Genomic DNA, 22,273 nt, shown 5'->3' on the forward strand with positions numbered 1-22,273 from the left:
GAACTGTATAGAGTAGGTGTCCGGGTTTTTCACTTAATAGTTATTGGAGCCATAAATACATTACACAAAGCATAAGCGGCTACATAGGGAACCCTGCTACAGGTAATTCTTCCTCTTTACATGTCAGCTGCCTTTGTTTAACTTCCACCCTTATTCTCCTTCAGCCTCGGATCTGACTGTGGGCAAGATTTATGCTGCTATGATGATTATGGACTATTATAAGCAGAGTAAAGCTAAGAAACAGAGGCAGCAGCTGGAAGAACAGGTGAGTAAATGTTACATTACGGCAATCCCCGCAGATACCTTGCAGTAGAGCTAAATGTGAAAGTTGCTATTTTAATTAATTGTATGGGAAAAAAATGATTTGCCTCTTAAATGGAATTATTTCATTCTAGTCATATATCCCAACCATTATAAGCTCATTTGTTAAAGAATATTCAGGACCCGTATCTCTTGGATATTTGCAGTTCACTGTTGGACTTGGACAAATCACATTAATGTACAGTTTATGTGTCCAATTTATTCAAATGTGCTCAGTGCACCGGATGTAGGGATGCCAATCCCTAATAAAAATAACTGCCCCCACCCCCGTGCATTTCCGCACATGGAGTCACACCCGGGAGACGATGCGGGGATGCGGCGGTGTGGTCAGCTCACAGAATTGGTTGTAAACTAAGTGCACTTATTCGCTTACAATGGCGGCCATAATCTTCATACCCACGTTCCTTCTATAGAGAAGCATGGAGTGTACATACCCGCAGCAAGTCGTGGCAAGACTAAATGTCAGCCGCAGCAGCCCATCCTGAGCTTCAACTAAAAACCCAGCAGCCTGTCCTTCACTTTGTAACACGTGAGTGCAGCAGTCACATGACGACAGACAAAGCTTATCTTTTAATGTAAAGTGCTGTTTCTGCTAAGGACGGCCATCGGTGTTCTCTCATTGATCTCATTAATGCCAGTGGACGCAAACCATCCATTGCAGGAGAACTATTTATGCAGGAGAACTGGTTATACACCATCAATGGTAAAAGTATTCAACATGGCCCTTGACCATCGATGATTTGAAAAGCATTGATGGTTGATGTCTCTCTATAGTTACTGCCGGCTCCAGGAACAGGCAGGGGCAAATGTAGGGGTAAGGTCACCCATGGGCACAACATTTATGATCAATACCCATTATTGCGCAAACACCCACCCACATCCACACCTCATGTGCTTAATGGGAGTTCAACCAATGGGAACAAGTTTGCTGTGTGAAATATTGGGTAGTTTTGGGGCCTCCCTCTGTGGCCTTGTGCCCTGAGTGATTGCACTGCCCTGTCGACCACCCCAATAATGGCCCTGAGTGTAAATATCCAGTGAACTTTGTAACACACAGAAGCCAATAGTTTGTGCACCCTTAATATGCATCTTAAGTATCTAAGGAAAGGAGAGGTTATTGGTTTTAATCTTTCTGTTTCTGAATAATTATTTCTCTGTATAGAAAAATGCACCAATGTTCCAGAGAATGGAAGCCTCCTCTCTGCCCGAGGAAATCTTATCCAATGCCAAAGCCTTACCATACCTCCAGCAGGACACTCTGTCAGGCCTGTGAGTTGTATAGCGGTGTACGTACAGCGCAACACTTGTGGCTGAAACGGCTTAGTGTAAACTGCTGAGTTCTGTGTCTTTTCAGTGCTGACTTCCCTTCACTCAGCCCCTTGTCCCCTGAGGAGATATTTCAGCCACCATGTCTGGACAGGGATGACGAAGACTTTGAAGAGCAGCTGTCTCTGGTAAACATAATGCTTAAAGCAGCTGTATAAGCCCATGCACTCTGCAGTGTGATTGTGTGTGTATGAAGGATATATGTGAGCTAATGGTACATTTCAGAGACCCGATGCCCACACTTTGTGAATGGACACTTCCTGTGTATACAGTATATATTAAACATACATAGTGTATATAAATGTGTTGCTATTAAAATAAAATTTACTATCTTTGAAAGCAAGGTTCATTAAATACAGAAACGTGGCGCATCTGTGTTAGGTATACGAGGTATGACTCTACCTCTCTAAAGGTGCATACACACTGTAAACATTTTTCACCAATTTTGTTGAAAGACATTTCCCTTGAACCCAGTGTCCTGGACGAAAGATATTGACGAAAGACGAAAGATCTAGCTACAGTTTATAGGATTTTTTTGAAACATATCCAAATTGAGCTGCACAGTTGACGAACAATCTTGATGAACAACTGGCGGGTATGCACATCATCATTCGTCGTTCGTCGCAAACGATAGATATTTTGACCAATTTCGTTCAGAATGGCTGAAATTAAAGATATTGGACAAAAAAGTTGGTCAATTAAATTGTACAGTGTGTATGCATCTTAAGGGCCAGATGTATCAAGCTTTAAAAAGTGATAAAATGGAGAGTGATAAACAACCAGCCAATCAGCTCCTGCCTGACATTTGTGTTTGTGACATGGCAGGTCGGAGCTGATTGGCTGGCAGTTTATCACTCTCCATTTGATCACTTTTGAATATTAGTGCATTTGGCCCCGTGTGAAGTAGGCAGTCTGTTCAGCTTTATGACACGTTTTTCACTGACAAACATCTTTAAGCGCGATGATGAGATTGCACCATTAGGCCCCCACAACGTCCATGATTCCAATGTGGTTGGTGGTACAATTGCTGCAGCTTACTTGGAAGCAGCAACAATGCACTAACATGGTAATGCAGCAGGAGATGTCTGGTATATGTAGATGCCTACTGCCTACTGTGTTGATAATCCATGCTGTATACTAGGATGCAGCATTGGATAACCTGCAATACCATCGTCCAGCTCCATCACCTATGGGGTCGCACAAGCCAGCCTCTCCAGCTCCTACTGTGAGGACAGGAAACCTCTGTCTTCCATCGGATCTTGGGACTCCCCCAAAATTGCAGTGACACACCACTGTTTTGGGAACCTGCTGCAACCTCTTCACCCCCCCAAATGGTGTCAGGCTGTCAGTCACTGCACATATGCAGTACGGGTCTGGTACATGTGCATTGTACCGAACAGCTGTACTTTGCACTGTGTGCTACACCTCCAGCCACATCTGAATTAGACCTAACCCCCACCACATCACGGACCTGGCGGCTAACTTCCAGAGGTGGAATCCAGAAAGTTAAATGTATGGTATATAGCAGGCTTTCCCAACCACGGTCCTCAAGGCACACCAACAGTGCAGGATTTGTAGATATCCAGGCTTGAGCACAGGTGACTTAATTAGTACCTGAGTAATTTTGATTAAACCATCTGTGCTGAAGCCTGGATATCACTAAAACCTGCCTTGAGGACTGTGGTTGGGAAGCCTGGTATATAGCCTTGATGGCTAACCTTGACATGCCAGCTGTTGTTGAACTACATATCCCAGAATGCTCTGCATCAGATTTAGCATGGCCAAATAGCAAAACTGAAGCAGAGCATGCTGGGATGTGTAGTTCAACAACAGCTGGAATGTCAAGGTTAGCCATCAAGGGTATATAGGCTTATATACCTGCATCCGCTTATCTTACCCAGTGTGGGGGGATTCCATGCAATATACATTATGCAACCTAGTGTAGTTCTCTGCTTCATGCCCATTATAATTACAGGTAGGTGTACATACATACAATATGCGTACTATGTAGACATTATTCATTGTATATATAAAGAGCTTCCTATTGACACCTTTGTATTTTATGAATGATGACCCCATGGTGAAGTGTTCTAATGGTTGTGTCTGGTTACTTGTATGGATGACATCTGAGCTGTGAGAGTCGATGTGTATCTAATTGAAATGATCCCAGATACAGGTAATGAAATATCACAGTGATTGTTAAGGGGTATGGGTAAAAACCGGACCGGACAAGACCCTGGAATGCCAGACCAGACATCAAACTCTGCATTCCGGAGCTTGTAATGTCTGGTCCGGGGTGTGTCCTCTCCCGGGGGAGGAGAGAGAGAATAAAGCCTCCCTGTATGGTCTGGGCATGTACCAAAGACCGTAACGGTCTGGACCACGCAGGGATGCTGTAATCTCCCCATGTCTCTGGTGAAAGATATTACAGGCATTCACCTGGACAAGACACCCCCCTCGACGGGACACCCACCCCCCCCCCCCTCCCCCCTGCGTTCCGGGGTCTTGTCCAGGTCCGGTATTTACTTAGTTCCATTGTTTATCCAGATGTGCAATCTGCAGTATGTTGATGTTTATGTCACTAGTATGTTATCACCTGGTACATAGATGTCATCCTGTCTGCAACAAGAATGGGAGGGTACAAAGTCTCTCAATGTGAAACATGTCGTCAGCTCGTTGATTCTGCCTGGTCACTGCAGTGTACCGCGTTGTCCACATCCTAGGGTAGTAGCGCTAAAGTGTGTCCCTGTTGCAGTGTCATTGCACTGTGTGTGTCTTCCAGTCTTAAGCATTTTGTACAGTGCCCCCTCCATGCACACACAGACTGCCATCTAGGTGCAACGTGGCACTTGCCATCCCATTCCTTGCGAACAGGTAACCCGGCAACCTTCTAATTTAAAAAGAAAATCTGACATTTTTTAAATGTTCAATATGTATACAGTATATGTCATCATACTAACATTGTCCAGTGCAATACCTCAGAAACCCTTTCCCCTATTATTTTCCAATAGTGCTAGATAACAATAATAATAATAACAACAGCAAAAACATCCTAAAGCTTTATCTTGTATTACAAACCAACCCAATATATATTAGTAGTATGCAAATAATTCTCCAATATCAGGCACATGTATAGGAGTTGTAAAACGTGGCTCTGCTGATCGATATTTAAAAGGGCAATGCTTTTAGTAGTAAGGCATGGATAGTAAAATCATTGATCCTTTTAAATCCCATTGCCCTTTTAAATTTCAGACATAAGCACAATCAGAAGCGTTTTTTATAAATAAGCCCACAGACTATAATGCTACATTAGAATTTTGTAATGCTACATTAGAATTTTAAGTCACTTTGAAAAACTTATTTTTTAGTTATTTTATCATAAACCTGTTATTATGAATCCATTCACAGATCCACTGAACACATAGGAAACATGTTATAGAGAGCAGGATTATGATACTGAAGCAATATTTTCCGAGTTGGCAGTCAAAGTTAGTGGCAACATTTAGTAGGGTATAAATCAACCTGATTTTGCTTAACTAAACATTTCCACTTGAATCAGACACCGAGAGCCAAATGTAATAGGGTGTGAGAATCAGAAAGTAAGAGATTTTGGGGGAGTTTTCCCATTTTGTTTTAAAGCGGCAATCAATTATATGGCAAAATCAAGCTGGTTTTTCAGTGTATATGATCGCCACTTTAAAACAATGGGAAAACTGTCCCAAAATGGTATAATGGTATTAGGGACAGTACTACAGGTTGAGTATCCCTTATCCAAATATCCGCAATCCAAATTATTCCGAAAAACCATGGTCTCCAAAATGTACTTTTATTTTTTATTTTTTTTTGCTAAAAACCTACTGGGTACATCTGTAACTGGCACTACTGGGAAAATAGCATGTAACCGGCACTAAATGTGCGCAAGAAAAGGATTGCTTGGCATTAAAAGTCATTGTCTGAGATAGTACACAAATCTTGTTTTATGTTTTAAAACCTTGTTTCATGCACAAATAAAATATATTTGTGTGTATTCCATGTGTTTGATGTGTTTGTACAACATAAGTGCAAGATACCTCAAGATACATAATCGTATAAAAATCCATTATCCAAAATTCATCTGGTCCCAACCATTTTGGATAAGTGATACTCAACCTGTACTATAAGAAGCTTAATTGGAATCTAAATCAGGGTTGCCGACTTTTAAAAGCTCCTCTCCGGGGGAAGCCCGGAGAGGAGACTTTCAGCAGGAGCTCGGGGGCGGGGCTTAAATGTGACATCATTAAGCCCCGCCCTATGAAGGAAAGTTACTTAGTATGCCTATCTCCGTGGAGGGGGTGGGGCTAAATGATGAGATTATGATGCTTTAGGTGCGCCCCCTCCCCGGAGATCTGCAGACATAGGTAATTTAAACGCCGCGGTCAGGGGGGGGGGGGCGCAATCAGGGGGGGGGGGGCGGGGGTCCCCAAGAATCCGGGAGGGTTGGCCACCTTTCCGGGGGGCCAGGAGGGTGACCCGATTTTCGGGACCCTCCCGGCCATTCCGGGAGGGTAGGCAACCCTGATCTAAATTACAAATACGCATGAAATTTATTAACGAAAAACAACATTTTTTATATACAGTAATTTTAAAGGTTCACTAAATCTAAAATACAAATGACCTCCTGTAAACAAGCTGCTTTCAACATTGACACATATGTAAAAGTTACTCCCCATTTTGGTGCCCTTACTAGCTCCTGCTGCCGCATCGGGTGTCACATGTCACAGGCATCTGCACCATCGTCTGTTTATATGTAAGTGAAAAACCCATGTCGACCTAGCCATTGTTGACCTAATGCTTGTGTCGACCTTCCATCCTTGTCGACCTTAAGCATGTCAACCTATTTCAGGTGTTGACCTAAGCCATGTCGATCTTGTCGACCCTATACATGGTGACATTGGGTTGGTTGAGCCAATGACCATACCCCAGAAGACATACTGTAGCAGGCTATCGATTTAGTGTGCCAGGAGCTGGGGAGGGTTACTATTGTTTTAAAAGGCGAGGTGTTCCGACATTTGGCACCAACAAAGATCAGTATAAAAAATAATAATACAAATTACATTTTCAAAACCCCAAATCTGTTCCCTCAATGTTACTTTTCACCAATTGCATCAGGTTTATTAGCATTTCCCACAGAACGCTGCACATTTTATACCACTACAAAAACAGCTGGAAAGTATAACAAATAATACAGTAGTGCAAACCTATAAATGCAATAAATCCAGAACATGTTTTAAAATTATTATTTTCTGTTCTTACTTTTCTACGTTAGAAGTCCTCTTCCAAATAATGAGATAGGACAAGAACTTCATCTGGCTCACTGCAGTGGACAATTAGAATTCCTGAATTATAGACATTTATAAATTGTACCTGCTCCTTGATCCTCTTGGTGCAGTAGTTCCCAAACTGCATGGTGCCACGGGCTGGTGGTCCAGGACTCAATCAGATTCTTTATGGTCAATATGACAGGCAAAACCAGTGCTGGTGGGTGCCAATCATACAGTCTATATACTGTACACGTAGAACCACAACCTGGTCCACCCCCACATAGCTGAACCTAAAAATAACAGTAAACACAATTTAATGATTTCTATGACTTTCTCTATAAGAACCTTTTGCGTGGAAAAATTGCAGACACTGTATCTAGAGTGTCGTGTTATAATAAAGTTTGGGAACCACTGTGGTGCATACAGTAGCAATGTGCCTTATGCTACAATAGCTAGCAACTTGTATAATGGAATACCTGGACTGGGTGGCTGTATGCCACAAGGGAAATCATTGTGCTGCCTGGTGACAGAGCAATATGTGAAATGGTAGCGCTGGTCCCACGAACTGGCTGTATCTTTGTTTCCAGGAGCCAGAGGTTAGAGAGTTTAGCAGGGAGCAGCTCCCTAATCGAGACAGCTACATCCCAGTGGAGATGCTGGAACGTCCAGCGTCTGTGAGAGCATCTTCCATGCCACGTCTGGCAGAGCACCCCCAGGTAAATAAAACCATACAGAACAGCCCCTGTTTATTTTTAATTATTACAGTCCTTAAGCACAACTGTTACACAATCACCAGACACAACACCTAGTACTCAGAAGTATCATTTAAAAAAAAATGTATATAATTATATAAGTTCTCCTTACCCCACAACTGCACCGCTTGCTTTCCCGGACCCTTCAATGAGCCACCTGCTCTGTTGCTTTTCTTGTTTGTCCATCTGCTCTTTTGTTAGTTTTATCGACTTTCATTACATTTGTTTTCTAAGGGATTGTTTTACTTGTTTCTGTTGTTTTGTATTTCTGTTTGTTTCTCGGGTAATTTAGTTAATTTTCTTATTTTGTTCTGGGCTAATTTTCTTCTTTTTGGTCGAATGACCTCATCAATTAAACTATATCTTTTTAATTAAAGGGGAACTGTACTTGGTAAATTACTAAAGTATATGCATAATTATTTGTTTAACCTTCCTCGATAATGGGAGGAAAATTCTATTACAACACATGTTTTTAAAAAGTATTAGTTCCCATTTAATTATGCATATTAAGTCATTATTCATGTAACTAATTTAATGCATAATTTAATTGATTTATGTTCTGAGCATACAGATAGTGTCACTCTTTATTTTCTCCCCTTACAAGAACGCATGCTGTTATACCATGTATTATTAGGGCGGATAAGGGGTGAGGCAGCAGAAAGCAAATGAATCAGATGTGCATAAGTGCCAGTGTAGGTAACAGACATATATATATATATATATATATATATATATATATATATATATATATATATATATATATATATATATATACTAGTACAGGGGTTCTTATTCTTCTTGTGATATGATACAAATTACTGGGGAGATGCATCAAACCCTGAAAAGAGTGGACAAGTGGAGATGGTGCTCATAGTCAGTGGTGTTGAGAGGGGGGAGGGAGACTACAGGCTGCCACCGCAGCACAACCTCTCTCCCCAGCTCAGCACACACTGCTCAGTGCCATGCGCTGAGCAGGGGGGAGAGACAGCTGTAAGGGCCTTTCCTCTCTCTCCCTCTCATTTTTTTTTTCACAGGTGCGTGGCCATGCTATCCACCCAGTGGCCCCACCCCCTCCATTTTACCAGGGCCTGACTGACTTGTCGCCACCCCTGCTCATAGCAACTTATTGGTTTTGAGGTAGCGGGTATTAAGTACTATCTGGAGATTTATGTGTGGAAGGTGATTGGGGGCAACTTTTCAGCTCTTCACTGCTTGATACATCTTCCCCTATGTCTGAAAACCAATTTTTTTGCAAACCATTGTTTATTTTTTATAAATACAGTCACTTACTTTATTTTCTTTTCTATGAAGAAAATACATTATTGGTAAATAGAAAATATAAAGGATATTGATCTTGACTTCTATGACACAATAGTTTAATCTCATTAACAATTAAGAGACCAGCCAGTGGGCGACAATCATTTTGTAAGAAGAAAAATGAAGGAACAATCTAAAACTTACAGATGGCCCGTGTTTTTTGGTCCAGGTTCATGATTTTGGTCCTGCTCCATTGTATAAGAACCTCTGCTTAGAGGTGGACTCAGCTGGATTATCTGATCCACTGCTGGGTCCAAAGACGCATCATTTGGTCAACTGTGTGAACGTTGGGTGGAGATTGGACATCTGAGTAACCCTCAGGTCATCCACTGGCTTTGACTCACCCAGAAAATGGGGCCCCCAGATTCTGCTGTGCTTCCCTTTTGAACCCTAAACTGTCTGCAGACTGTCTCATCTGACCTCTGCAGCTACACCGTGTCCAACATACCTGGATTAGGATTACACATGCACCGTGCGGCCACTGGGCATTAGCAAAAAAAGAATATTTGAGATTTGTGTGAAAATTAATCTTCCATAAATCTCCGAATCAAACCCAGAGTCACAGAACTGGGATCTGTGTTAACACTAAATTGAAAAGAAAAATAATGTTTTCTGCACCAGCCCTGATATAAGTGTAAAGTTATTTCTGTGCAGATATTTTCTTCTTTTTTGGCTCATTTTGACTCTGCAGGTTCTGTCCGATATCAGCTCCATGCGGCGCTCTTTCTCCACAACGGCGGACAAGCGTGCTCGCACCTCCTGGCTGGAAGACTTTGCTATGGATAGAAGTGGCCTAGACAGTGGGTACAAGCAGCAACGACGCAGTTACCATGCTTCCCTACGACTGTCCAGTAATCGACTGAATACAGATACAGGTGGGTGAGGTGGATAGAATGAAAGCCAGCTGCCTATTAAGGAAAGTGTTTTGTTATATTCCTTTTGTATGTGTCTGTCCCGTGACATGCCCAGCCTGTGCTCCAATGACCACTTGCATCCTGTCTTTACCCCATGGAGCACAGAGATAATGCTGATCCATTTTTAGCATTTATTGAGGAAATATCTCCAGGATTAAATGACAAGATAAACAGGGAAATAATCAAGACATACAGTTAAGAAATGCACAGATTGACTCCAATTACATAGAGAGGACTAAAAAGTCCGAACCCTACATTATCCTACTTTGAGTTTTAGGTGATCTGTGTTGGGGAGACCACATGAGGCAGAAGATTGGACCCAGTAGTGTAAAGCTACTCCCTTGTAGAGTGAACCTTGAGTAGTGCGGGCTTCAAATCCTTATAGGGCCTTATTTTGGTTGACTTGCAAGGATGCAAAATCACCCTAACCCCGCCTTGCGAATGGTTAGCCGGCGCCACCCATTCGCAAGCGGGATTCGTTCGCAAGGGTTGCGTATGGATGTTTTACATGAACATCCATTTGCATGCCAGTGGGAACCTCCCCCATCTTTCGATGGTCGCTGACCATCAAATGATGATGAAGGCACGCGCATATGTAAGGGGGGTCCAGACCACTCGTACATATGCATGTAGAATTCCAGGGAATTGGGCAGGCAGCTGACATCCGGTTATGTCAGCTGTCCGCCCCCGCACGTGCGTCACGAACATAGGCGTGCGCACGGGGGGTGCCGGAGGTGCACAGGCACCTCCTAATGACGCCACCCCCGCATCCTTCCCCTTTCAGCGCAGCGCTGGCCGGATGCTGCCTGCCGCCCCATCTGCTCGGCAGCTGAAAATGTCCAGCAGCGTGCGTGCCTTCACCCTCTGCCCAGCAACGTTAGCTTCGTCCCTCCTACGCCCAGCACCTCCATACCCCCGCCACCCGGCAACGGCAGCTTCCCCTCACCGTCCGTCAGCGCGCCCAGCGCCTCCTTCTCTCCCCTGCCCGGCAATGGCAGCCCCTCCACCGCCCGTAAGCGGTAGCCTCCTTCTCTCCCCCGCCTGACAGCGGCAGCTTGGTCCCCACACACTCCGTCAGTGGCAGCTAGCTCTCCCCTCCCTCCGCAGGCTCCAGGCAGCTCCTGTGTATATAGCTCTATGGGGCCATTATAAGTGTGGCAATATGGGGCATTATATGTCTGGCAATACGGGGCATTATGTGTGTGCCAATACAGGGGGCATTATGCATGTGGCACTACAGGGGCATTATGTGTGTAGCCCTATGGGGCACTATGTATGTGGCACTATGTATGTGGCACTATTGGGGAATTGTGTGTGGCACTAAAGGGTCAGCACTATGTGTGGCTCTACAGGGGGCATTATTCATGTAAAACTATAGGGGGGGCATTATGTATATAGAAATAAGGGGGGCATTATATGTGGGCAACAAGCATGTAATCCCCCAGACAATGAGCATGTAATTCCCCTGGGCAACAAGCATGTAATCCCTGTGGCAATGCGCATGCAACACTCCCCCGTGTCAAGGAGCATGTAACCGCCTTGCAAAGAGCATGTAAACCCTGGCATCAAACATGTAACTCCTGACAACGAGCATGTAGGTAAGCACACTTATATGGCAGAATATGTAATGGGCATTATGGTGTGTGACATAATGTGTATTGAGCAATATGGTGTGTGGTATAATATTTAATGTATACATGTATACACCATATACGTGTGGTGTAATGGGTATTTTGGTGTGTGGCATAATGTGCAATGGACATTACAGCATGTGGCATAATGGGTAATAGGCAATTCGGTGTGGGGCGTAAAATGTAATTGGGCATTACGGTGTGTGGCGTAATAGGTAACTGGCATTACAGTGTGGGCCATAATAGGTAATTGTCATTACGGTGTGTAGCCTAATATGTAATTGGCATTACGGAGTGAGGTGTAATGGGCATCACAGTGTGAGGCGCTACGTGGGCATTACTGTGTGTGGTATAACGTGTATGGGCATTAGAGCATGTGGTATACTATGTAATGGCTGTGTGACGAGTAATAGGCATTACGGCTTACATTATTGGTGCATGCCTTCCTTGCGCACTGTACCTAATTTTCAAAAAATTGTCAAGCCCTGGCATAATGTGTAATGGGCATTATGTGTAATGGGCATTACTGTGTGTAGCATTATGTGTGATGGGCATTATGGTGTGTGGCATTATGTGGAATAGGCATTATGTGTGATGGGCATTATGTGTAATTGCCATTACAATGTGCAGTCTATATTTTTGCAGCGTGACTGCGGCACACACTGTACCTGTTTCAGATATGTGTAGGGGGGAAATGATTCATTCTGGAGTGCATATACATGAATAAGTCACCTTCTATTTAGTTTGCATTTATGCCAAATAGGCGGTGATGGACACACCCAGTAGGTGGTGATGGACACTCCCCTCCAATGGTGCACCTCCTAAGAAAATGGGCTGCGCACGCCTATGGTCACGAATGCATTAACATGTGCCCGCCCAGCGTTTTCATGGGAACCCCCATGAAACGCTGGGCGTTCACATATGCTAAGGGCCCATGCCAGCACCCCACGCCCCTCTCCACCACCTGCTCGCAAGGCTGGGAGTGTGCACTCTGCAAACAGACTTTTCGCCAAGTCTGCATGCACCCAACATATACACATGCCCAGAAATGCTGCTGCACATACGTATACACAAAACATTGGTCCCTGTGCCAATTCGCAGTCGCGGGGGTCAACCAGAATAAGGGCCATAGTCCAACAAACAACCTTCTTCCAGTAACCCCACCTTCAATGCTGAAAACCACTGCTTTCTTTGTTCTCTCATGACCGGTTTAGATGCAGATTACGTTGTCTCCTGGAAAACATAACTCCATATATGCCCCTTGCTTAAGTAATGTATTTTATGGAAGGAAAGCTGAACAAAAGGGACTGTTAAAATGACACTAATCCAACCTGCCTGTCTGGGTCCAGGGGCTTTAAACAAGAACCCCTACTGATGGCACTATGAAGATTCATAGCTTACACCTTGCCACTTGGTTCAGCAGGTCTTACACAATGTGGATACATTGGGGAAAAAAGCAATTCATACCAAACAGACCTTCATAAAACATACAGTTTGAGAGAATGACAATAATCCACGTCATGGTTATTACTCATAGGACCTTGAGCACAGTATACCCAAGGCACATCGGATTGAATGCATTCATGACATGTGACTATGAGGAATTTCTATAACCCACTGCGGAAGCCACAATGTCTAATATATTATTAGGGGAAGAGTCTGCACAAATATTCTTCTTATAGGTCTTTAGCTAGATACATGGTTCATCAGAAGGAGCATAGCCCTTCACATACAGTAGATCAGTGACCAGGAAATATTATTTTTATATATTATAAAATTTTATTATTATATGGTTGGTTTCAATCAGAGTGACAGATGTAATCTACAGAGAACTTGTGCCCCTTATGCCCATTATGTTCTGTTTTGCAGGCCATCGCTTAGACACTCATCGTTCAGGTGGAAGAGAACGAGGCCGTTCTAAGGAGCGGAAGCATCTATTATCTCCTGATCCCTCACGGTGCAACTCAGAGGAGAGGAGCCCACAAGCTGCTTGTGAGCATCGGGATCACCAGCTGTCACCTGGGCACACCCACAGCAGCGTGCAGGTAATAGATAACAATATTGGACCCTGTGCTGGAGGAGAAAAGAATCATTACTAGCATATAAGTGAAAGGTTCCTCTTATAAGGAGACACAGGGTTACTAAAAACAGATCACAGTATAAAGAATAATTACATATCTAGAAGGTGTGATGTTCTATTTTCAATACTTTCACGGAAAGGTTTCTGAGGTTCATTTTTTTACCTAGAAGGGAATCAGGTTATGAAGATAATGTAAGCAGAAAAAATAATAGCATACAGATGTGTCCTCGTTAGTGGCGGCTCCAGAGGAGGGGTTACAGCAGAGCTCAGATATCAAATAGGGGAGAAACACCAACTGCCAGTGAGTCCATTTGGAATGACAGTCGGTGGCTTCTCTATTTTAATTTTGAACTGTACTGCATTCCCTCCCGTGTTCCTCATACACTTATCCTTTACGATTCATATTCACTGCCAGACTGGGAGGGTAAGGGCCCACCGGGAGGGGATGTGACGTCACGATGCACTGGTTGTCATGATGTCAGTCCGCCTGCCCAGTGCAACATATATGGGGCTCTTCCTCACCCGCTCATTCCTCACCCGCTCCCCAAGCTGCTGACTGCCATACTGCTGTTGCTGCTCCCCGGCTTCTACTCCTGGCCGGACGCACACTGATGCTCCCGGCCAGTGCCCACACACACTGCTCAGCTCTGTCCCCCTCCCCTACTCATCCTGCGTGCTCCACTTGCCCCGCAGGGAACTGGGGGATAAAAGTTTTTAACAGGCCTTGCCCACTTTAAAAAAGTGGGCAGAGTCAAAAATGACCAGGGCCCACCGGTGAATCCCTGGGACCCCCGCCAAGCCAGTCTGTGCCTGTTCATATTGCGAAAGATTCCTGACACAATTTCATACAATTTGTTTCAGTTTGTTCGTACGGGTCCAAATTCTGACCCATTTTTGATGGTGGGGGGTCTGCAGTTTAGACTGACTTTTATTTCCAAAGGGGAGAAAAATCATTTGATGGTCAGCGACCATTAAATGATTTCTCTCCCCTTCGCCGCATGTAAGGCGATGCGTTCGGCGGGGCGGCGCTGACCTGTTCGCTAGGTTAGTATATGCAACCTAGTGAACAAGTCTGAATCAGGCCCAAAGTGTAACGATGCATGGTACGTGCCACTTGTAGCTCACCTGTCCTTTGCCTTTTCTTAATAGATTGTTAACTTTTTCTTTAATTCTGCTTTTTGTCAATTTTGGGATTTTGTTTTGCGACGAGTGTGTACATAAGGATTAGTGTTTTGGCACTGGTAAGTTGCAAAGTTTGTGGTACAGTACCTTTGATATATATGCACAGTATGTGGACATATCCGTATGAAGAGTGTACAATAGTCCATCTCCTTTGTGGGCTTGCTCCTGAATATATCATGATAACCAATACATTAAAGTGAATGTTCGACTACATCTCTAAGGCACAATTACTGATACAGTATGTATTTGTCACCTTATAGATACTTGACTCATTGAATGAAAGTTGCATTCCTTCAGACACGAGCACTCCAAGACGTGGGCGACGGCAACTTCCTTCTGTGCCTGCAACTCCAAGACCTCTTATCTCCTTTTCTTCTTTAATCCGCCGACAGAAACACCATTCGCCCCCCCTTAATGACAGGGACAATACACCACCTCTTTCTAGTGAACCAGGCCTGAGTGAGTCTTCCTGCTCCCTCCAGGGACGTCACAGCTCTCAGTCGACTCCCCAACATTATATTTCAGAGCCATATTTGGCCATACATGAGGAGATGCAAAGCTCAGACTGCCCAACTGAGGACACGCTCACTTTTGAGGTTGCTGTGGCTACCAGCCTAGGCCGTTCCAACACTATTGGCGCTGCTCCAGCAATGCGTCATGGATGGCAAATGCCCAATGGCCACTACCGTCGAAGAAGGAAGGGTGGCGTACCACCTGTGATAGCTTCCTGTGAATTAAGTGACACAGAAGAGGATGACCGCTGTTAGAGGAAGGCAGGGCAAGCGTGCTGTATTACAGCAGGTATCATTTAAATAGCCCCACCTCCTCATCACTGAGCTTCTTCCAGAAGAGCCCCCACAGCACTCACTGCCGTTCCCCTAACCAAAATCAGCAAGTCTGGGCAATATCTTGAGGGGTTTGAAGACTGTATTTTACTATCTCGTGCCAAATACAGGAGTAAAGTTTTGGTAAGGAAGAAACATGCAAATCTTTCGAAGTGGATTCATGGATAACGTCAAGCCTCATAACTGTGGAAATGTGGTGGTCAATAATATGTTAGTGGGTTGTGGGGATAATGGGTTGGTCGTTGATGCTTTGGTTTCACAGGACTTATGTTTTGGAATATTGGTGATTGATTATCTTCCAGAGAATTCAATCTCTCAGCAAGGCAGCCAATGTAAATGGCTTTCAAAAATGCTAATGAAAAAATGTTTGGCTACAAAGCTTTTTGACTTGCGTTCTTGGACAGCTATCAAGTTGTGGTTTAATAGTGACTACTACGGTTGGCTGAAGGATCTCTTGTACAGTTGTGTCATAGTTATATAGCAATGATATGCAAAAGATGTGGACTGGTGGATTGGCCAGAATTAATGGCTTCGTGTTACATGCTATCCCTGAGCCCTTAAGCCCATGTCAGTGTCCAGGGAGATGATGACCTATATTTTTAACATTCATCCCAAAAAATATCATGTTCCACTACTTCTGAACCCATGAATTATGTTTTTGTTACATTTTGAGTGTATTGTAATAGAAAGTGGGACATGTGGAATAAGTAGATGACAGCATGTAAAGGGACATGCAATGCGTGTGTTGGATGTGTCATGCCTAGCCTGCATCCAGAAGGACGAGCATGCTTGACTTTGCATGAACTAAGTACATGAATCCTACAGACTACGTAATATGCTAAACATACACTTTTACATTAGTCACACAGAAGCTGTCTCTTCCTTTTTCCCAGACAGTGGCCACTTTAGATGATCATATATCAATACTTTAACCCTTGCTTTGCGCACTAAAAAGCAAGGTTATTGTTCTGTGCTACATAATTAATGGTCCCATTTATCAATGATAATTTTCTTTAATGTTAATTAAAGTTACCGCACACCGTTTTCTTTACTAGAATTCAGCACTTAGGATGCCACCGGTATGCAGCAATGTTAAACACCCAGCAGCACTGTTTGTGAAGTCCAAAAATTTTTTGAATTCAATTTTCTGCCAACCAGGCATACACCATCTGTCTGGCTTTCATGGGCAGTACAAAGAGGGGGTGGAGGGTGACAGTAGCAGCAATGTAGCAGCTGCCCTTCCTCGTACCCATTAACTCTACCATCAGACCTCTGCTATGCGCGTGTGTGTGTTGCAGGTGCCGTAAAGCCATGTTTGGGGTCGCAGCATCTGCCATTGACATCATGGAGCCTCTGCGGCCCTCCCCATATCAGTGCGGACACGTTTGCATTGTTCGGACTGGTCCCACAAAACGGTAGGTCACTGTCTCATATCACACTGTTGGCATCCCGATGACACCTCCCGCCGGCTCTGGAAAAAGTGCGGAAATTGACTTCTGTGCATGAGTCTAAATCAGGCCCAATGAGCTGTAAGTGGGGAATACCAATAAAATGATACATATCAAATCATATTATCAAATAGAGCGGACTTAACAGCATTTTGGGGCATATTTAATAAAGCAGATAAATATCAAAGCAGATAAATATCATTGACAAGTTTTTGGTAGCATAGTTGATAAATGGGGGCATAAGTCCAGGGATCAGGTCTTACTAGTAGAAGTCTCTCCATATGTTATAGTGATTTATTGTTACAGTATATTTAGTAAAGCACATCAATGCCAATCATCATATGTACAGATACAGTATAAGAAGAATGTCATAGCTCCAATACTCTGGTGTAGGTCTAATTAAGAACTTATTCCGGGGAGTTGTAGGTGAAAATGTTGGCATTGGTATTATTTAACAGCTTCCAATGGCCAGCTCTCAAATTTGAGATTAACCTTGTCATCTTCTATGTATGGATTTCCCATTAACATTCTGTCTACGGTTTCTGAAAGTGATTTCAAAATATTTCCACTTATTTAAAAAAAAGTTTGATCTGCATCTGTTGATTAAAAAGCAGTTGGAGTGGGGAATTAATGTTGGTGATGTTTCAAATCAGCTGTGCGCTAAATACTGTAGTATGCCAATTAAACAGCGTTTACATGAATAAGAGTAAATATTGAAGAAAATCCACAATAACTCAAGTGCCACTAGTTGTAAATAAACCATAAACCGATTCACAAACTTCTTCTATATAGTATGTGAATCAAAACCTGGAGTGTCTTGCACCGTGTATCTGTTATGAGTTATTCTAGCTACCCATATCAGCCCATGTTCTACCTAAACCAACCATGTTCCAGACAAATCCACACCCCTACATCAGTTGGATACACCCCTTTTTTAAATGTTGAAAAGTGGAACAATTAGCATAATGTTGAAAATTGGAACAATTAGCATATATCATTATTATTTTTATGCATTTGTGGGGCCTAATTCATCTGGGAAGCAGCTTAGTGTATGTAATCCTTAGCAGTGCAAATGCAGGAGATTCATACCTCACTTAGACTTGCAGTTGCAGGGGGCCTTGCGAGGCCAAGGAAACTGTGAACACCATACAGTCCTTGGCCTGGCCATGCCCAGGAAACAGGGTAGACACGCCCCAATGTTCCTGAATGCCTGCTGCAAATGATACCCGACAGCCGGGATTCTGACGGTCAGTATACCACCACCGGAATCCCGAGTGTTAAATGCCCGAGGGTTGGGATCCCGAGTTACAGTGGCTTTTCTCCCTCGGGTGGGTCTACGACCCCTATTGAGGGAGAATAGAACCTGCAGCGTGGAGAGTGCAGCCAGCCCCCAACAGGCTTCGCTTCCCTGTCGGCAGTGGCGCCGAAAGGGGGGGATGGGTACTTTTTACCCAAGTCCGCATCAGATGGAGGGGCCCTGGTGCCGCTCCCCCATTGCAGGGAGCCGGGCAGTGGGGAGAGAGACGACAGGCTGCCGCCACAGCACAGCCTTTCTCCCCAGCCCAGCACATGCTGTTCAATGCTGAGATGGAGAAAGAGAGGCAGCAGTAGCCTGTCCTCTCTCTCCCTGTGCGGGTGTGCGATTACACCTACATCCCCACCGGCACCCGCCCACACAACTTAGGTATTTTTTCTCACTGAGTGTGACCATGCCTCCTTCCGGTAGCTGCTCCCCTGTTGGTAGCCACACCCCTTACATTTTACAAGGGCCCGGCCAACCTATCTGCACCCCTACTTGTTGGAGTACAAGCAGCCGGGATTCTGATGTCGGTATACTGACTGTCGGGTCGCTATTCCACACCTGTTTCCCAATAATCATGAAACTGCGGGTTGGATCGCTCATGCCACCCATGCTGAATTAGGCCCATGGTCCCATTTCATTCAATGGAGCATTAACTTGTGTAATGTTTCTAAGAATTCTGACTTTATGTGATGTAATAGGAACAAACTGGGAAACTGGAGGTGCTGGTATTACAAACACTGTATGGACCCCAGAATTACATATCCATATCCTAATAATTTGGGAGATTCAGGGACACTTCATGAAGAGTGTTCGTCCATATTACATTCTGGGGAATTCCTCAAGTGTGTACATACAATGTTTGGTTGAACATATTGTGGAGGAGGACTTTTAAAAAACAAATTCAATATTTTAGAAATGTTAATAAAATGTGAAAAAGAAATAGGTTTTATTTTGTAGCAGACATCTGTGCCCGTTTTGTACTATTTTTTACTGCCACAGCAGGGGTGAGGGTTTGGTAGTACAGTACCTGCGGTTTGGTAGTGCGGTACTCGCTGTTCTGATCTAAGGAGGACAATATATGTATTAGAAACTGTACAAAACCATTTTTCTTATATCACTCGTATTTGTCATGTAAGAGTTACTGTATAAGCTGTGTACTGGGATCACTTAGGACACATAACCAATTTTATGTAATGTATTGAACATTATGAGGTGCCCATAAGTAATAAACGTCCATCGGAGACATTCAATTGTTTTGCCGATTGGGGCACTAGTGGCCATTATACTGTAGTTGCTTGAACCCTCCTGCGAGGGCAAGCATTAATGCAAAAAAAACCTTGTGCTTTTGTGCACCCAAACTGCCATTTCTGCAGCATTCCCAACATTTTTGACTACTTAAACCCGGTGTATTTGGGCATGATAAGCAATGGGCACCCATCAGCAAAGCAATTGAATAGCTCTGTCCGGTCCCATTTGTATAAAAATGCCCATAAAACTGTGGAATTCCCACTTATGCCTTTTATTTAGCTGTTTTCAGTTTATATTGCTTATTTCTGATTCACCTTCACACATTTAGCCATATTTTTGTTTCTAAATGAACGCCACAAGGCTTGGTTAATAAATTAGTACAGGTATTGTTAATGTCATTGTAACCGACCAGGCAGCTGTTTTAATATATCATGATATGAGAGAAAGCCAACCTTCTGGTTTCTACAAGTTACACCACCATAGCATGGCATTGAACAAGGGCTTCCAAATAAGCTACAATTGAATAACTGGTTACTAGGGTACAAATCATAATGGGTTTGATGTCCTAACGTATGCTTCAGAAATGTTGCTTATTTTATTTAATTAATGCGAAATAGAAAATTGTCTCAGTTGCAGTTTGCAGCAAGGTTGGTATGATTTCTGCCAAATGTCTCTTTAAACGTGTGATTCTCACTGATCAGGAAATTGGTACATTTTAACTTTACCGTAGTCTCTACAATTCTGATGAACCAGGTAAGGTGGAGAAATGGTAAATGGCTGTTATACTATGTACTGTATGTATCATATGTATTGTGTTTCAACTGGAATGATATTCAATACTTGGTACCTCTCTGGTGGTTTCAAATGAGTACAAAGTAAAGCTAAACTGAATGTGGACAGATATGATACCAAAACCCATATCCGCGACTATACATATATATTTCTTCTGAGGAACAGGCTTCGTAATCTAGAACTTCTATAGCGACGGACACATGCAACGCTTCTCTCTGTGCAAAACAGGAAAGGATTCATGATTAAAACAGGACTCTGGAGATTGAATTGTATTGTAAATAAAATAACTTGTTTTTGCGCAGAATTAAAAAAAAAAACAGAAAAAATAAATCGTGGGATTTTGACGGGGATTTTTTTGTGAAAGAAATAAAAATATATTACAAACAAACTGTAAATAATTCTCAATATTACTTGTTCTTTTTCTGGCTTTTTCAGTCTGGAAATAAAATTTAATGAAGGAAAAACTGTTGTGCTGTTGTTAACCCTGTCCTATTCCAGGTCAATTAATCAGCTCCGGTATAATTTTTCAAGCCGGCCATGGCGGTAATTAATGAGGTGTACAATATCCATACATCTGCTGTGTGGTACAAGAACCAGGCCCACTTTGCACTTTTGCAGAAGTGCAGCTGAATGAGGCTGATTCAACAGGTTTTTATGGCGATTTTGTGCTGTAAGCCGAATTTTTGACTAAAACGGTGAATCACCCTATTCAATGACCAGATAGCGAATACATTTCAAGGTTTTTTTCGCCATGATTCACCGAGTAGCAATCGCTATCTTTTTATGGTGAAGTGAAATGTGAACTTTTAAAATAAAGTGTTTTGTTTTTTACATTTGGTGTCAAAAAATCAGGAATTTTATTCTGAGGAGGGGCATGCTATTTTTATTCATGTGCTATAAGCACATGAATATATATTTAATTGTAAAAAATATATATATATTTTTTTTACACAGACCAGCCATCAGGGGGCCGGAGCCGAGCCGCTCATCAGATATTCATATATTCACTTCACCCGATCATTACATATGCATGATCGGGTGTAGTGAATATACCTGGTCCCCTGCTGGCACCCCCGGGGGGCAGTCTGTGCTGCCTGGCACCCGGGGAGCCCACCTCCCCTCCACAAACGTTCTGGGGCAGGCAGGGAGACTTCCATCTCCCTGCCTGCCACCGTCCTCAGGCTCCCTGCGGCATCGCCGCAGGAGTTAAAATTCGCCAGTCAGGGGCAGTGAGCCCCTGACTCGTTGAATACTGGAGCCGGCGAGGCTCCGGAACGCGGCGACCAGTGGCGAATGTGCAGCGAATCCTAAACAGGATTCGCTGCACATTGCCAAAATCATCATTGAATACCGCCCAGTATGTCTCAATGTATGGAGCTGTTTGCATGGGAGCAGCCATATATACTGACATAGGGGCTTCACCAGGACTATGCCCAGTTCACAAAGTGAGCGTTTAATTACTTTTCCCTTGAGGATGCTCTTCTGTGATATTTTGTAGTCCTTTATTTGGAGCAATATGAAGAGTGAATTCACTTTTTCTGTCCATTGTGTAAAGTTGCCTTTTCTTGTTTTCTTGGTATTTTTAAGAAGGCTAAGTTTTAGGGAAATTTATCTGCTTCCCCAAAGTGCCTTGCACCCAGTTCTTCATCACCTGGCTGGCTCGCCAAATATATTGGAAGCCTTGGGCCTTAAGGAATGGAATACAGGTTTACAGTTGTTTCTAAAGTAAAATTATTTATCTATTTGTCTGAAACCAAGAACTAATGGTGTGTACACACGGTCGATTAGGCTTGCTATGCGATCAGATCGAATTG

The 22,273-nt window shown here is 43.4% G+C and overlaps 1 protein-coding gene across 6 annotated transcripts in view; it reads left to right on the forward strand.

Annotated features, from left to right (window-relative positions):
• CACNA1E (calcium voltage-gated channel subunit alpha1 E) overlaps positions 1 to 21,219 on the forward strand; it is a 643,532-nt gene extending 622,313 nt beyond the window's left edge. For 2 of the 6 annotated variants that reach the window (XM_083157189.1, XM_083157190.1), the window contains exons 41-47: positions 165 to 265; positions 1,484 to 1,590; positions 1,676 to 1,775; positions 7,535 to 7,663; positions 9,708 to 9,891; positions 13,431 to 13,606; positions 15,084 to 21,217. In XM_083157189.1, coding sequence (XP_083013315.1) covers positions 165 to 265; positions 1,484 to 1,590; positions 1,676 to 1,775; positions 7,535 to 7,663; positions 9,708 to 9,891; positions 13,431 to 13,606; positions 15,084 to 15,590 — 1,304 coding nt within the window. In that variant the 3' untranslated portion in view covers positions 15,591 to 21,217. Of the gene's footprint in view, positions 1 to 164; positions 266 to 1,483; positions 1,591 to 1,675; positions 1,776 to 7,534; positions 7,664 to 9,707; positions 9,892 to 13,430; positions 13,607 to 15,083 lie in introns of all 6 variants that reach the window. The other 4 variants (XM_083157187.1, XM_083157186.1, XM_083157191.1 and 1 more) reach the window with 4 other exon arrangements.
• Positions 21,220 to 22,273: the final 1,054 nt, after the last annotated feature.

This window comes from Crinia signifera, chromosome 8 (assembly GCF_055691185.1).
Source record: "Crinia signifera chromosome 8, ASM5569118v1, whole genome shotgun sequence".
Lineage (NCBI taxonomy): Eukaryota > Metazoa > Chordata > Amphibia > Anura > Myobatrachidae > Crinia > Crinia signifera.